General features: G+C 35.7%; 3 protein-coding genes across 3 annotated transcripts; 1 reads left to right on the top strand and 2 right to left on the bottom strand.

The window, feature by feature from the left end:
- Positions 1-1,048: 1,048 nt before the first annotated feature.
- LOC125663825 (uncharacterized) lies at positions 1,049-2,755 on the bottom strand. Its single transcript, XM_048896211.1, has 2 exons — positions 2,524-2,755; positions 1,049-2,436 (listed from the first exon to the last, which is right to left on the bottom strand). Exons 1-2 carry the CDS (start codon positions 2,753-2,755, stop codon positions 1,049-1,051), a joined length of 1,620 nt encoding a protein of 539 aa, XP_048752168.1.
- A 5,894-nt stretch (positions 2,756-8,649) lies between these two features.
- LOC125665216 (lipoxygenase homology domain-containing protein 1-like) lies at positions 8,650-12,749 on the top strand. Its single transcript, XM_048897851.2, has 3 exons — positions 8,650-8,881; positions 11,106-11,226; positions 11,664-12,749. Exons 1-3 carry the CDS (start codon positions 8,782-8,784, stop codon positions 11,830-11,832), a joined length of 390 nt encoding a protein of 129 aa, XP_048753808.2. The 5' UTR covers positions 8,650-8,781; the 3' UTR covers positions 11,833-12,749.
- A 1,691-nt stretch (positions 12,750-14,440) lies between these two features.
- On the bottom strand, positions 14,441-18,609 carry LOC125663658 (zinc finger protein 845-like). The gene is made up of 3 exons (XM_048895963.2): positions 18,487-18,609; positions 17,463-17,559; positions 14,441-16,498 (listed from the first exon to the last, which is right to left on the bottom strand). The coding sequence occupies exons 2-3, from the start codon at positions 17,536-17,538 to the stop codon at positions 14,475-14,477; spliced, it is 2,100 nt and encodes a 699-aa protein (XP_048751920.1). The 5' UTR covers positions 17,539-17,559; positions 18,487-18,609; the 3' UTR covers positions 14,441-14,474.
- Between the last annotated feature and the right edge of the window lie 61 nt (positions 18,610-18,670).

The following is an 18,670-nucleotide window of genomic DNA, read 5'->3' as shown; positions in this document are numbered from 1 at the left end:
AATATGCTCCTTCTTTTTCAAAGGTGGGCATAAATATATGAATGGGTTCATTGATTACTTCGCCAGGACGAATGTCTGGAGAGGTATAGTCATGAATCCGATGTCCTACTTTACGAGAAATACTTTCTTGGCTACATCTTTTGAAGCAAGGAGGACAGGGTTTTGATTTTTTTCATATAGATTCCTCATGACAAGGCCTTTTAATTGGTACCAAGACTTTTGATATAGTGACCTTGGACTTTGACCTACTTTTCAAACTCTTTAATCTTGGTTATTATTTTTTAACCAAGAGGTCCTTCGGATGAGACCGCAAAACCGAGGTCCCCTGTCACAACAGGTGTGGCACGACATAAAGATCCCTACTTGCTCAAAGGCCGTAAGAGCCTAACATAGGCCTAAATTTTGAAGCCCTTCACCGGCAATGGTGACGTCTCCATAAGAGTAAAACATTCTCGAGAGGGACGTCAAACAATACACAACCAATCAATCATTGAACCAAGGGGGATAGGGTAGGTGGAGTCACGCTTCCGGGCGAGTTATGTTGCCTTCTGACGATTAATTTTCAATTACCATTGCAATCCGTACGTTAACTTTTGAGAGGATGTTAGCTATATCATCGACCACTACACGGGTACTAGTGTTATACATTCTATAAACTTCGGTTGAATGTTTCGATGTTTGTATTCTTTATTTGCTTTCATTTATCTAAATTGTAAGATTTATAGATCTCATTTGACTAATTGTAGTGCTTCAATGTTTTCTTTAAAACTTTCTGCCAATGTGCATACCGTAATACTTATTTGTTTTAAGCATGGGCCATTTTTTGGCACTTTTTGAACCAGGCTCTTTATAATCGCTGCCTTTTATATGCTGTGAAAATAATTCTGTTGCATATATAATGTGGAAATACAATGAATTCAAAAAATGAAACGTGCATTCCTTTCCATACCAGTTTATTTCATTAACTTGCTTGAAACATGCCACCACAAACAGAAAATTAAGACAAACCATGTAACATTATGAAGGGTTTTCAAAGATAAGAATTGATTCAATATTCTGGTATATTGTATTTCACAGATGACGAAACCTTTCGCTGTAAGGTTCTATATTTAGATCGGGCACGGGAGAAAGACGATGTCCTACAAGATTCTGAAGAACTCTGACAGTCGTAGGACAATGTAGAACCAAACGAAAACGTTCTCACGGAGTATGGGGTACAGGTAAACGTATCGCTGACATCCAGCGAGTCTGTGCTGGCTATTGCTTCTCTGTTGACTCGAATGAATAAAGGTGAAAAGCTACCATTGCTGGATAGGTAAGGAGAATGTTGATTCATGGATATCGGTGAAGAAATTATATAGACCGATGAGTTTTCTGAGAGTGTGCTGGTAGAGATTCGCATTGATGGTACCATTAATCCCCTGCGCCGGGAATATAAGCTGGAGGTTGAGGAAGAATCGTAACTCTGGATGGAAGTTCGACGCAAATTTTCGGATGTCATCGTAAGCTGCGATGTTTTACTGTCGCTAAGATTGACAATTCCATGTTCATGTGGTACAGGTGTTCTGGATTCCTGTAGCGATTTTAGGATGGTGGTTACACCATTTTGGGTAGTCTCCGGTATCAAAATGATATCGTGTCGCACTTGTCTCTGAACATCGGTGTGGTCGGGTTTTGCCAATAATCGTTTAAAGAAAACAGCAAGGCGCTTTCTCTTGTCACTTTGGAGAATACCTTCTTCAAATGGAAAGGTAACAAATATAGCAAGTATAAGGTGGAGTTTTGTTCTGTACAAAATGGATATGTAGTCGCCTGATATTAAAGATATCATCTTAATGGTACACAGTGGTAACCAACTGATAATTATACCGATCACAATCCCTAGAACAGAGCGATGAATGTTGCCAGCAGTTTTGTATCCATTGCTGATTCTTGGGGATGGATTGCTCTCAGATGAGGACTGGGAGGATGGCACCAAAAACACAGAAGTTGTTTGAGTGGGCACAATAGAATGCATCTGTACTCTAGAAGCAGACTTGTATACGTGCGTAATAATCTTGACGTAAATACAAATGCCAGAAACTAGTGGCAATATATAGCACACGCAAATGTTAGCCCATTTGTAAACCATAACGCTGGAATGTATCTCGTGTATGTATCTGTAACAGTCGTCAAGGGGTAAAAAAGACGTTTCGTTTGTTTCATTCGGTAATAAGTTGCTTAATATTTCGTTTTTCTCTCTTAAAAACTCCGGGATTTGAATCAATGCCCAGAGAAAAACGGACCATAGGATCTCCAGGATGTAGAGACTACCTGCGAATCGCTTGGTGACTAATTTGGAAGCATCTCCTTTGCAGAGGCACACACGGAGTCTGATAATGGCCATGATTGTCACCGTGGCTGGCAGAGTTCCGAGTAGCATTTCATTGGTTACGTCTGTAGAAAAATAAAGCCCGCAATTAGAGAAAGGAAAACTGCAAACAGCTCATTTCATGTATTAGACATCATAAATACTGTTCTTACCTTTCGCGTGACATTCAGATGTATGCACCAAATGGTAAGTGGAACATCCCAGCAGTTCCTTGTTGTTTACGAGAATGGCAATCACGACAATGAAAAGGTGCACAGTTTTGATGCTCTGAGACAACTCCACCACGCTCATTGACCTCTTGCCGGACCTTAAACTAATGAGGTAAATGCATCCTAAAAGTACCCCTGTAATGACCAGCACAACAGCCACTGTTGCACAGTACATCTTTATTCTGTGTGATTAACACTGGATGACAGTGGTATTATGATTAAAACTGCATAAAATTTTCTTATTATATATAGGTTTGTCTTCGTGAGATGTTCACTGCATTGACCAATCATTTTCAACGATTCATAATGCTGTCCATATTTAGATGTAAATTGTTGAATGTTATCTCCAGTATGGTAGAGATAGGTATAGTATCAATAACGTCAATAGTTACGAAGTTGACATTTAGTAAACGTTTGTTTACTTGAAATCCTATTAACTTATATTTAGATTTATTTAAATATAAGCTAGTCAGATTTTAAGTAAACAAACTTTTACTAAGCGCGTATATTGAATGTTATTATTTATGTTATTAATTAGAAGCTGTTTGAAAGGTGAATAAAGACAATATCATAACAACTGATAATCATATTCAAAGAGATCAATGAATTAATTTTTGAAAAACAATAAGTTTGTAATTAATCAACTATATATCTTTTAAATAGTACCCACAGACACTCGATGCTTTAAATATCTATAATAAAATTATGTTTACAGGAAGACAATTTTTTTTATTATAGATATTTAAAACGTCGAGTGCCTGTGATAGTACCATACCCGTAGAAATGTCCGCGTATTGTAAATTACGTGTATTTTCTTTGCAAAACATTAATGTAGGGTTAAATTACGCAGTTTCGGTATCTCTGGTAAAAGTTAAGCGAGAGACCTCACGCGGAAATATCAAAGTTTACCGTAACAGAAACTCTTTAAGGGTGATTGAATCCCAAATTAACGTGAACTCAACTAATTGTATCTCTATGTGAATTATTTTGTTCCTTCGAAATGGATTATTGAGCGAAATAAATCAACTAGAGCAGAGAGCGCAACAATTCATTTGGAGAAGTCTAATTTTATTTAACATTTTTGTAACTTAATTCGTTTACATTTCTCTGTAATACAACTTAATTTTAGATATCTTTAATTCATTAACACGATCTAATGGATTTGCAAAAAAATATTTCCATTTCATATATTGCATCGAGAGATCCACTCTCCTTATAAAATATCTTAAACACTGAATGACACAGCGACTGTGTGAGATTGCATCAGTGTGTATAAGTAGCGCTTTAGGAGCGTAACAAAACTTCCTTTTTAAGGGAAGTCGTTGTGGCCGAGTGGACTTACGCACTGGTTTGACAATCTTGCTAGGCGGTCGGTGCCGTACGTCGCTGGTTCGACCCCGGGCTGGGGCGAAAATTTTCAGTACCTAGTTGTGATTATTTAGTGCTTTATATATATTGGCTTAGTTTGGTTGTAATAAGTACGAATATAACATTCATAACAAATAAGGGTTGAAATATTACGAAAACCGATTAGGATCACTTAAAAACGAGACAATATTTCTAAAGGCGTAATAATGCGAAGTAAAGACGTAATAATGCAAAATAAAGGAGTAACACTCGAAAGGCTGAAAACGATAATCCCAGATGGGTTTTTTTCCCTATCTTGTCTGCATTTTTGTGTTATTACGCCTTTTTACTTCGCATTATAATGCCTTTCAAAGGCGTAATGACGCCTTTTCACTCGCGTTATAACGTCTTTTGATTCGCGTTATTACGCCTTTTCACTTCGCATTATAATGCCTTTCGAAAGCGTAATGACGCCTTTTCACTCGCGTCATAACGTCTTTTCACTTTTCCTTATAATGCCGTTCAAAGGAGTTTATAGAGAATATTACATGCTAAAATCCATATAGTATGTCATATCAGCCCGAGTGGCCCCATATCAGCCCGAGGATTGGTATGGGGCCCGAGGGCTGATATGACATACGATATGGATTTTAGCATGTAATATTCTATTTATCATATAGTGCACTTTTTTATACTTATTGATAAATCTTGTATGCATACAGTATAGTGTTTTTGAGAGAGAGAGAGAGAGAGAGAGAGAGAGAGAGAGAGAGAGAGAGAGAGAGAGAATCTGATATAGGGTCCGAGGGCTATTTTTTACGAAAGCCTATTAGTATCATGTAAAAAAAAAAATTCACATTCCATTATCTCGTAATTACGAGAAAATATCTCGTTATTACGAGATAATTATCTCGTCATTACGAGAAAAGATATCGTAATTACGAGATAATTATCTCGTAATTACGAGAACAGATCTCGAAATTACGAGATAATTATCTCGTAATTACGAGAAAAAATCTCGTAATCACGAGATAATTATCTCGAAATACGAGAAAGATATGTAAATATTGGTCACATGATATCTTTCTTTATATGAGCTCTCCTCTCCTCATTCCGTTAGTGTGTTTTGATGCTGTTTTAAATATAAGAAATCACTTTCCATTCAAAGCATGTCAAGCAGACCAATATAATTTTTAGAAAGTTAACTTACCGAACGAAAGTTTATTCATGCATTTAAAGTACAAATGAAAGAAAACGGCGATTTATTATTGTTGGTTTCTGCGCTATCAATTAATTAAATCAAGTAAATTTTACAAGTTTTACGATGACATAAGCTAATAATAAAGTTAAACTATCATAATGCTTAGTGTAACTGTGTATGAATTTGAAAGTTCAAGATTCTTGTAATACATATTGTCGTTTGGAACATATCCTCGCCGACGATATGCACGTACCCTCTCGGTACATATTTTCCGTTGGTACATATACTACATATTGTCGCCGACGATAATATGCGTCGAGAGAAGTCTTATATTTTGCATCACGGTACATACTGTCGTCGGAGACAATAGACCATTGGAATATATTGTCGCCGGCCGCAATAGATGGGAAAGGGGGGGGGGGGGTAGATAACTATAGGTATCTCAGTAGAGAATATTTAGCTGTGGTTAGATGCTGAATTGTTTAATGCGAATGAATATTTGAAATTCTTGTACGATTCCAATACCATTTTCAATGGAGGCCGTGATCGCCGTTTTGTTAATCTCATTAAATGATTACATGTTTGACTTGTTTCATTTTATATATTGATAAATTTCAATTTAAAATATCTATAATATGAAAATATCATTATTTTAACAAACCACTATCTAGCGCTTTAAGTGTATGCATCTTTTGGTTTTACTTTGTTAGTAACATGCATGTACAAGGACTAGTGCTCTCTCTCTCTCTCTCTCTCTCTCTCTCTCTCTCTCTCTCTCTCTCTCTCACGCGTACTCAATATCTTAAGTAACCAGTACGAAATGTTTTGATCATTAAAGATATATGATGGCATTGATCAATAAAAATGAAAAATATTGCACACATTTGAGTATATAGTCTAGATTTGTAAAAATAAAATAGATAAATAAAAATCCAAACTTAGTTCAAGAAGTGTCATTCCTACATGTAGATCAGTACCTGATGCTACATGCACATCTAATAATAGTGAGGGTTTGTGTCAATACATATTGTAGAAGGAGTCATGTAACAACTCTATCTTCATATATACAGGTTTCACACCTCCAGTTTACAATCCTTTGAATTGGAGATCAAACCTCCGTAATAAAACAAGAATAAACACCTGTTGATCTGACATATTTTGAAAACACAAAAATAGATGTATAAATATTCCGGTTCTAATGATATTAGTCTTTGATTATTGTATAACCCGATGAAAGAAATAAAACCCACAAGAAATGTATGTAAACATATGCATTTCATATTTCTAAAAGTGTGATTATGACCGGAACTAAACTTACGCGGACCAGAACGTAAACGATAACCCGGAACGAGAATTATAGGTATTTAGCATTCCTAAATCATGCTACACCGGACGACAATATGTACCGTCACACACACTTTGAATAAGATCATTTCGATTTCCTGACCAATCAACAAACAGGGAATAGTGTCAAACGTTTCCAAGATTACCCATAAGTTGTGCAACTCGGGTTTATATCAATATTTTCTCGTAATTTCGAGATAATTATCTCGTAATTACGAGATCTTTTCTCGTAATTACGAGTTAATTATCTCGTAATTACGAGATATTTTCTCGTAATTACGAGATAATTATCTAGTAATAACGAGATCTTTTATCGTAATAACGAGATAGTTATCTCGTAATAACGAGACCTTTTCTCGTAATTACGAGATAATGGAATGTGATATTTTTTTTTAACATGATACTAATAGGCTTTCGTATTTTCGTAGTTTTTACACGATTGTACTATTCTTTTCATACATGCGGGTTAATCTATTGCACTTTAAAGATAGATCAAGAAATATTTGATACATTGTATACCTTGATACAAATACCTTTTGATTTGCATTGTTACACATTTGGAATCGCCTTATTATGCTAGTTCTGAAACGTTTTTTAAAACGCCATTTTACTTCGCGTTATTATGCCTTTCATTCGCGTTATTACGCCTTCCTTTCTCATTATAACGCCTTTGTTATGCATTATTACGCATTTGCTTTGCGTTATTATGCTTTAATTTTGCTTTATTACGCCTTTGATTTGCATTATTACGCCTTTAGAAATATTTTTTTGTTTTTTAAGTGATCCTAATCGGCTTTCGTAAAATATAGTACATGTACCTCTTCCTATATAACTTTTTACAAATTTTCTTCACTTTTTTGGAACTTAATTCAGAGATCATTGGAAAAAGTTACATTCCATAAATTGTATTCATTCTACTACATACATGTATATGTATATTAGTATCTCACAAGTGGTCATCTCTAACAGTTTACAGAAGGTTGAAACTGACTATTCAGAACGACTTATGAGGGTGATCGGTGGGGAAATAACATATTTTGGATAATTTATTGGTTCTGTATAAAAATAATTTCTTTCTAGAAAGGAGGGGGGGGGGGAGTATGTACATGTATACATAAGATCTATACACGCTATCCACACTTCAGGTGCCTGTGTGAGTTACCGGCGCTGTCGGATACCATCAAAATGGAGGTCCCGTGTCGCAGTGGCGGATTTAGAGGGGTTGGAGTTCGGATCCCCCCCACCCGCTCTTCTTTTCTCATATACCACACCCAAACCTATAAAGGATGTGGTGACTATAAATGAAAGGAAGAGGGAATAAGAATTTCAGTCAAAAATGCATTAAAATGCACCATTTAAAACAATCTTTTTAAAAATTTCCCGGACTTTCCTCCCCCTTCGCTCTTTGGGCCTCAACACCCCCACCCCCATCCCCAGTAAGGTCTAGATCTGCCACTTTGTCGCGGTAGGCGTTAGCACGATGAAGAACTCTCACTGCAACAGCCTTCAGCGTCGTGCATGGGTAAATTAACACTTTACCTAAACCTGGTGAAACGAATCATCGGTGTTAAAACGGAAATATTAGTTTTACATGAATTTTTCTCTATCCAATTTTCTCACCAGAAAGTGCGATACGTACAAAAAATGTAAGCTTCATCGCCACCTCTGTCAATTCAACAAATTCCGGTTTCGTTTTTCGACGAATTCAGTTGGTGGAGGCTTTTTCAGTATTATTACTCGGATTTAGCCTTCAGTGAATTTCTCATGCTATTTCCTAGAACTTTGGACTATATCGTGAATTAATACACGTCGGAATCCGTATAAAAGTAAGCATATACCCATGTGTCGAGACAATGCAGAAAAACAGCTGTTTTAAAAATAAAAGATCTAACTAGTTTCATCCCGCCCCTGTCTGTTTTTATGTTACACAGGATCTGATTAATCGATGTCCTGAAAAAGATTGTGGTAGATCGGATAATTTCAGTCAAAGACTTTAAATTTGATAATCAGATGTTAAAAGGCGCTTTGAAAATTTGGACTCCTGGTTAAACTAATTATAATCACTCAACGATCCGAAGATGACTTTATCCTAAATACCATGCATCCGTAAATTTAAAAACAAACATAAACAGTCGTCTATAAAAGATGTATATATATTTAAACCCACATGCATTTAGTCATTTACAATTTTTTTCCACGAAGATGAATATCAGAGATCGCGCAAAACAACAGAAATTATCAGATCGTGGAATTAAGGACAACAAGACATCGTGAATGATATTATTTACTATATTTGTTTTTCTACCAAAATGACAATTTTTCACATCAAAGTAACTACAGGGAAGAAATTCGGAGGGGCGACTCAGGCGAACGTCTACGTCATTCTTCATGGGGACGAGGGAAACTCAGGTAAAATTCTTATTTCATGTTATACAAAAGTCTAAATCGGTCTAAATCTAGTTATTGTTTGTTAACACAGGTCTATATCATATGAAAGGGACTTCATATGATTCACATATGAAGGTTTTGTGTGCATGCTGTGCTAATATGTTATATGAGAATCATATGTAAGGAAACTCATATGTAAATCATATAAGACATGTATGTGTACTTTAATATGTAATATGCAGATGCTGGAAATCAAGTATTTCTATTCATTCTACAACTACTTCTTGATTAAATACCAATGCAAAGTACAAAAAAATTGTTACTCAATATTCTCTAAAATATCTCAATCTTATAGATATGGAACGGCTTCAACGATGAACAGAAATAAAAGATTTGACAGTGCATATTTACATAACTTTTGAAATCAGAATGAAAGATTCACATTTATACCATGTGATAATCATATGAAAATCAATTCATATGAAATTCATATGATTTTCTACATATGAGAATGACTTGCATATGAAACTCACTTCATATGAGGATCATATGTGGCACTTTTCCCTATGTATCGGTATCTGGGATGCCTTTGACTGTATACAAAATCCCAGGGGTCTAGCACCCAGTTTTTGATAACAATTCCCCGTGGCATGTGACAATAGCTAGACACCTCGATGTATCCCAGTGTCACACTTCTTCCATGATTAGTGCGATAGGCGTGAATCTTGTTGATAACAAATATATAGTTGGGTGTATTCCCACTCCGCTAGAATTCAGAGATTTCTTAGGGTGACCGATTTTCGCTAAGTGGGAAGGATGTGCAGGTATGGACGACAAATAACAAAAGAAATTTAAAATTACAGGTAACCTATAGTCTGTTTTTTAATTAAGCACAGGTAGAGTGCCTTAATTAAATGTGGTTGTGATGCAATGTAATCTAATTAGATTGGAGATGTTCTCGCATACATAACATCTGTTATGTATGCGAGTACGCGAGCGGATCTAACATCTAATTTTAATTAGATTGGATGCAGTGTATAATGATTTAGATATTTATCAGACATTTGTTTTGGTGGGTAACAGTGCAGTAATACTTTTTCTGTCAGAATAGTTTTAAACTATCTTAAATAAAGTCTGAGAATGTGGTAAGAAATAAATTAATCCTATTTCGAGAAAACTATTTTCTTCTTCTTTTAATAGTTCATAGATAAGTGAATCGCTAACGCAATTCACAGAATTTGCCTCAAATCCAAATCCGTTCATACTGACCATGAACAGCTCAAAAGTGATGTCCATTTCTTAAAATAATCTTAAAACTCAAATCTGAATGTCTGTTCTATCTACTAGTATAATATACATATAATTATATTTTTTTGGTAATATTGTTAAAAATTGTAATGATAAAAATGAAATGATAATTTTGTTATTTTTTTTAACTACATGACTTAATTTCCTCTCCGTTTGAGTGAGGAGAAAGAAACGGAACCATTTCATGATATGTTTTATTTTTCATCACGCGCAGAGTCAACAAGGGACATAATTTCACATCTATCTTATGAATACTGGGGTACGAATTTCACATGTATCACTTGAATACTGAGGTACGAATTTCACACCTTACAAAAGCGGGACAAACACACGTATCCTCCATTGGATTAGAGATCTAACCTCCGTAATAAAAATGAGTTTGTTGTTCTGACAATTTTTAATTTTTGCAAAATAGACGTATAAATCCGCCTCTAATGATATTAGTCATTGATAATTGGATACCTGATGAAAAAGACAAATCCCTAAAACAAGTGTTCATTAAAACCAAACTTACACGGGCAGGAACTAATATTATAACCAAAATTATAGGTAATTAACATTACAACCGGACGCTAAATTACCCGAAACGAAAACTAGGAGACTCCGGTCACACCCACAATTAGCCCTCTATCTTGATCAAGTAAACTGAGTAATCCGTAGTCAAAGTCAGTATGTAAAGATCGATTCAACAATATGGTATGTAACGCATCAGACAACATTCTACCTAATGACAGGTTGTATTTGCAAACAAGATCATCACAACGACCATAAAATTTGAAAAATGCTTACTTTAAATGCGACTGTTGAATACCCCGTAACGTCATCTAATTTGTCAGTAGCCTGACTTTGTTTAGAAATTGATCATAAGTAGAACATGTTCTCACGTATCGAATCAGTTTTGTTATACTTATGGGTTGTATTGTTATACTATTTAAAGGTCGTATACAACTGAAAAATGTGGCCAGCGATTCACACGACGACGAAAACTTTCAACTCGGAAAGACAGACGAATTTGTTGTGGAATCAAGCAATAAGATAGGAAAGCTGGTGAAACTAAAGTAAGAACATTCAGAACTAGAACCGAAATTACAATAACAATAAACATTTTACCACTTAAATATTGTAATCCTGTCATTCCTAGAGAAAATAGATTTTGTTTTCATTGTCAAACTATTGTTGAAGATGAAAAACATTTTTTACTTGATTGTCCTGTGTATGAACATATTAGAAAAATGCATTCAAAACTACTAGATATTAATACCTTATTTTGTTTACTAAATCCACATAACCTTGTATCTACAAAACAAACCTGTCTATACATCAGAGACTGTTTTAATGTTAGAAATAAGTTTTCAACAGTTTGATATTTTGTAATGTATCAATATATATGTGTATCTATGTATGGCTAACAACACATTCTTATATAATGTGCTTTAGTGCCAATAAAGAATTGAATTGAATAAATTGATCATGTTGCATGCATTTCTTCGCACAGTATTGGACACGATAACCTGGAAGCTGGAATAGAAAGTGCTGACTGGTATTTAGAAAAAGTGGACATCTCCGTAGAAAAAATGTCTTGGCATTTCCCGTGTCAGGAATGGCTAGCAATGGACAAGGGGGACGGCAAAATTGAAAGGGAGTTATACCCGCAGCCGATGTAACAGAACACATGATTGGAAGGGAATTATACCCGCAGCCGATGTAACAGAACACATGATTGGAAGGGAATTATACCCGCAGCCGATGTAACAGATGAGACAAAACACATGCCTTTCTTTACAATCTTCAGTGGAATTGACATAATTCGTTTACTTATCTCCATTTGACGCATTTTCATGCCATTATTTCCATATTGAATACTTAGTACAGAGTGCAACTGAACGGAACTTATTGTTGTACATCGTCTTGCGACTTACATCACTTATTTATGATTTACAAATTGTAATGATAGCAATTTCTTCATGAATGCGCTGTAGTTGTGCACAATGTGCGTATGAATCTTCATAGATATAGCCTGTCTGTTTTAACGGCTGGGAATTCCGACGGAAATGAAAGTAGAATATAAAATTATATAAAATACAAATTTCATTTTTGAAAATACACGAGGGTATGAACTGTAGCGCTTCACATCTGCATGCTTTTCATGAAACGCAACGCGCTTCCTTAAATATGCGAACGTGAACCGTCGCAGTTCAAACTTTCATGCATTTTCAAAACTGTAACTTGTTTCTTAAATGAACTAAATACCCCAATCTAATATATTTCTGTGAAGGAAATGACTTTATTTGTACATGCATGATTTTACCTATGTCAGTTTATTATAAATGGAAGAAATGTATTCAAGGGGAGTGGGTACATGAACTAGTTTATACAGATTCTATCATCGCTAAAAACATTGTGAATTTGTCCTGGAGTTCATATTGTTATTGTATCCTGCTAAACGCAACACAAATCTTCATATTTTTACTGAAATGTATGGTAACATATTTCTGCCCCCTGTATGCAAGTTATTTAAATGCTATAATTTACGTCTACTTGCAAGAAAAATGTAATCGGACAATTTAAAAAAAAAATAAAATTCAAAATTATCAAATATCGCCCACATGTGACTTCCAACATGCTAGATGCAACTTTTTTATGCTAAAATGCAACTTAATTATGTTGACATGCGAGATAATTACGCAGACATGCAACATATTTATGTCGACAAGCAACTTATTCATGTCAGCATGCAACTTATTTATGTTGACAATAGACATGCGAGATAACTGCCTTTCGACAGATTTATCTCGCATATTGACATAAATAAGTTTTTATCTCGCATATCCGACATAAATAAGTTGCATGTTGACATATTTATCTCGCATATCCGACATAAATATAAGTTGCATGTTGACATATTTATCTCACATGTCAACATAAATAAGTTGCATGTCGACATATTTATCTCACATGTCAACATAAATAAGTTGCATGTTGACATATTTATCTCACATGTCAACATAAATAAGTTGCATCTAGCATGTTGGAAGTCACATATGGGTGATATATGATATTTTTTGAAATTTTTTCAAATTCTTGTCTGATTATATTTTTCTTGCATGTTGACATATTCATGATGCATGTTGACATAATTATCTTGCATGTCGACATAATCTATAGAAAATTAACTTGCAAATACGAGGCAGAAATATGCCACCATAGAAATTCAAAAATGGGATAAATTTTAACAAGAGGCCCATGGGCCTTAACGGTCACCTGCGTAACATACAACAGCTCTTCAATGGACAGCTCGATCAAACAAGATGTTAATAATTTTTTGTTATGAATATAAATTGTCCGAGCTTGTGCATGGTACTGTATTTTCTCAGTGACCGTCCATCACTGAAACCTCGGTACCCAGGCCATTTTGGTAGTAGTTTTAATCCTCTTTGTAACCATACACATAGTATGTTGTCACTATGCATCAAATTAAAGATTATTTTACTAGATATTTAAATGTAGCTCTGCCCTAGAGCCTGAACCCTAGTCTCGGCTGAATATTTGGAGTGACGCCTTCATCGGTGAAGGCGTTAGTCCAGATATTCAGCCAAGCCGAATCTCAGCCGGGATTACCTGAACTCTTGACACAGTGGTTGGGAGTTTCCCAATTTTGGTAGTGAGCTACATGCTCTTCATAACCATGCATACATAATGTATTTATTCACAATACACACTGACAGAGGTCAGGGCAATGATTTCTATACAAGGATTAAATGCATTTTCACTTTATACCCATTTGTGCCCTACCTTAAATAAAATCTTAAACCTCTGGTCCAAGGGTACAGAATTTAGCAATATTGGTTGTCAGCCACATGCTTTTTGTAAGCACTCGTGGCATTTCTGATAAAGTGCATGTACAGTATGTGTACTTATTTGGCAGTATTCATATTTTAGTGCCTTTGGCAGTGAAGCATGAGTATTAATTCATGGTTGCGTTAAAATATACAGCTTACTCAGTTTACACGGGTATTTTTTGTGGTTGTTCATTTTTGTGGAATTTTGCAAATAGATGAAATCTGCTTAATTTAAAGTGCAAAATATATAATACAGATACAATTAGGTGTGTGTGTGTGTGTGTAAATATTATAGTATCTGTATTAAATATATAGATATAAATTGAAAATGCAGAATATAATTTGCTACCTTTTTAAAAGATCGAATCACAAAGATTTCCACCCACAGAAAATGCCCGTTAAACAGTAAATCAATGAAGACAAAATACAGTAGTAATAGCTTTGACATTATATTTTCAGAATAGATATTATTCTGCAACAGTTGAGCTACAGACTTCTGTTTCAATATCATGTGACTGCACAATAGTGTTGGAGTGGTCCTCTGTCACAATGACTTGACTACACTCATTATGGGGAATCAGCATAGACTGCCCGTCTGTCTGACAGGCCAGTTCTTCTCCGGACATTAATGCATGATACTGGACATTCATAGAAATGTCAGCCACCTCATAATTCACTGTATTGCCCTCCTCATCTGTTGCTATCACCAGGGAATTGTTTTGTAAAGCCGATAAATTAAACTGGTCCCTGTTGATCTCGTGGTCAACTATTAGATTTACTGAATCAATTTCATGAATTTCTTCTATCACTAATGATTTCAACGAGTCTTCTTTGTCATCATCTTTTGATTTTTCAAAAGATGTTACAAGTCCATGTTTTCTGGCTTCATGTCTTTTTAAATGATGTTTGTAGCGAAAAACATAGTCACATTTATGACATTTAAATTGGCCTTGAGTGTTACTATGATTTTTGATGTGAGCATTGCACCTCAGTTCCGTTTTGAATCTGAAAGTACAGCCTGGGAATGTACATGCATACGGTCTTGACATGTCATGGACTTGTTTATGTTTTAGTAAGGTGGACTTGTCGGAATATGCTGTTCCACATATATCACATATAACACTTCCTTCTGTGTGAATCTGCCGATGGGTATGAATAGCCAAAGCAACACTTGAAACAAAATCACACTGCCTGCAATGATAGGCCTCTTTCTTGTGAGTTTTGCGATGAGCAGCCAGATACGTCTTGGTTTTGAAAGCTTTCCCACATTCATCACATAAAAACTGCTGGTTGTTTTCATGAGTGAGTACATGTTTTCTGAGATACCTCAGTCTATTAAACACCTTTGTACAGACTCCACAGGTAAAATTTCCTACCATGTCTTGGGTTTCCACTCCGCGGATTTTCTTTCCATTCTTCTTCCTGCGTTCATTGGCCTGCATTGCATTGTAATCAGACATTTTCATCACTTTCTGGTCTGTGAGGTCTTTCTCATTTCCATGCATGACAATCTTTATTTTGCTATGCAAATTGATCATATCTGGATGTTCTTTCTTCATATGGCGTGATAGAGAGGCTTTGAAATCTGTGACGTAACTACAGTGTAGACATTTTAGCAGCATCTTCCCATAACCTATTGACTGTCCCTCCTTTTCCTCCATAAATAGAATGAAAAAGTAATCACCCTCAAGCGTTTCTTTGAAAACTGATGTGGATTTGTCAACCTCCATGTTGTCTTTGGAGATATATGAATCTGTGCTTGTTGGAAGAGAATTTTCTTTAAATTGTTCAGATTCGTCAGATGAAACTTCTGTTTCCACTGCCGAGTCATGACTTTCATGTTTTCGTGAAATTTCCTCATCATTAGAAATGGCAGCTACAACTGTTCCACCATCATCTGGAGAAAAATCAGGATAATTATCTGGACATTTTGAAAGATCTGATATATCTTTATTTGGCAAGTCCTCATTTTCTTTCTCAAAAAATTCTGAAACAGGCGCTTTTACAATGTTTGGTTCCTCCATTTCATTGTCATCCTGGTTCTTTGTTGTTGTAATTCCAGTATAAAAATGTCTCTTTGTCTCCTCTTGTATCAAAGGTTCCACATGAATGTAAATATTTCGAACATTTCCATTGGAAGAGTTGTCAATTTCACCATCAATATCATTAAGAAGAATATCCGTAGAAACAACTTCTGTTGTATTTCCATCTTTATCATTAAGAGAAGATCCGTGGGTGGACACTTGTTCTGTTTGTTTCTCTCTACTACTATTTTCTTTATTGCAGTAGTCCTGTGACACATCTTCAACAGGAACAACACGTTCCTGTTGAAGATGTGACAGAGGATCATGTTGAGACCTCGGTTTGATTGGGGTGGCTTTTGTTAGGATGTTCACTCGGTGTTTTCTCTTGTAGTGGTCCCTCAAAGTGTTCTGTCTTGTGTAGGATAACTGGCACAAGTCGCATCCAACAGCACTACCAGGACCAATGTCTACAAAGATAACTACAGAAATTATCATCTGGCTCAGGGGCAAGATCAAAAGATCAATGTCAGATAAAAACCTTAATTCAAATAGTTTGGGGGAGTGGGGTAAAAATTCATGCAAGTTTCACATTTTATTATTATAATACACAACAGATTTTTGTATGATTTAACCTTTTCAAACGCTCATATTCTTTGTCAATAAAGTGTTTTATGAGTTTCTTTTGTCATGGTGAACAACTACAGCTTTGTTTTAAATATCAACTCTAACAAGATGTGTTTTTGAAACACAAATGCCCCTATAATGGCCAATTCCAAAGATGACCAGGGTCACAAGGACAAATATTTTGGTACCAGTAGAAAGATCTTGTCACAAGAAATGCTCATGTGCAAGATGAAAGCTCTAATATTTACCATTTAGAAGTTATGAAGAATGCCAAGTTTTTAAAAGTAGGTCAAATGCCAAGGTCAAAAGGTTTAGTACCCACGGAAAGGTCTTGTCACAAGGAATACTCATGTGAAATATCAAAGCTCTAGCACTTACTGTTCAAAAGTTATTAGCTAGGTTAGTTTCAGACAGAATGACAGACAAGACAAACACAATATGGCCCCCGATCTTCGATTTCGGGGGCATAAAAACACAAGCAGGAGATGCAACACTTCAGCAGGAAGAAAGTGAACATAGCCAGACACCTCCCTTTTGTACATAGGCTTCAGACCTGCATGATGCTGTATCCCACACGCTAGTAAATATAGATACATATATCATGTTTAGATATTTCCCAAGTTCTGTGGACTAAAGCCCCCAAAGAGTTGGTGTCAAACCTGTTCAGTAAACCTTGTTTGAATACAATCATCATGATTATGTTCAGAGAGAAAGATTTTTAATACATGCTCATCTAAAACATATAAAATTCAAACTGAATAAAAGTTTAAATATATTTAAAAAAAATTACATTTCTGTAGAACTTACGATTTATTTTGTGCTGTATAAAAGACAAAAAATTGTTTGATTCTGCAGAACATATCCCACAAATAAATCTGTCCATTTTCTTTGTGTACTCCAGTCACTGAAATGAAAAACAACACATGCATATTGGTTGAATCTGAAATACCGAAACATACTATCACTTTATTGTCACAATGAGCCCAAAGGATATAATATCACAGCCAGAGGAATTACACTCCCAAAACATGTTGACAGTACGAGAATGAGCCAAGGGTTATAAACTGGACCAGGTGGGTAAGTCAGTGGATTGAAGAAAGAAAAAAACCCAAATGTTTTAACAAAGTAAGAACAAATCTATTTTAATCATATTAATTGAGGAAGAAAAGAAAAAGAATTGTAGCGGTCAGCCGGGTTCGATCGCCGGTGGCCAGTTAGCTCAGTTGGTAGAGCACCTGACTAGAGATTCAGGAGGCCCGGGTTCGAATCCCGGTCTGGTCCGTTGCATTTTCTCCCTTCCTGTTACATTTGGTGCCGTAGACCAGCCCCTGGAACTGACAGGTGAAAATGCCTGCCAGGGGATAAAGATCCTGGGTTGATGTCTTCAGGTGTGAAGGCATTTAAGGGGGGGAGGAATGTAGCGGTCAGCCGGGTTCGATCGCCGATGGCCTGTTAGCTCAGTTGGTAGAGCACCTGACTAGAGATTCAGGAGGCCCGGGTTCGAATCCCGGTCTGGTCCGTTGCGTTTTCTCCTTTCCTGTTACAGAATCATTGGTAAATGGTTGATCTTATTGGAGCTGAAACAAAAATCCCTAAAACAAAGTCCTTATAATTCATGGAATCTTTTTGCAGTTTGATACGCTTTATCAAGGTTTATTTGAACAGTGCAATTAGGTCAAATTACTACCATACTCATTAAAATATAGTCAAATTACACCTACATCAATACATAATATAGAATATATATATTCTGTAGGCAGATCTAACTAACAAGCCTAACATGATTTTCATCATAAGTCGGGCTCAACATGGAGTTCTACAAAATATGTACCTCATCCCTAGTATATTGTTGAATAAAACTGTACGTTATCGTAAGTACATGAACTTGATCAAGTTGATGAAGTACGATTAGTAACGATATGTCTTTGCCAAACTCACTCAGAAGCTCGATCCCGACTCGTTTACAAAAATACTCGCATATCGTGTGGCAATATGCAACACCTAGCACCTTTTAT

This window comes from Ostrea edulis, chromosome 1, assembly GCF_947568905.1.
Source record: "Ostrea edulis chromosome 1, xbOstEdul1.1, whole genome shotgun sequence".
In the NCBI taxonomy this organism is placed as follows: Eukaryota; Metazoa; Mollusca; class Bivalvia; order Ostreida; family Ostreidae; genus Ostrea; species Ostrea edulis.
This window is presented reverse-complemented; position numbering and strand designations above follow the sequence as displayed.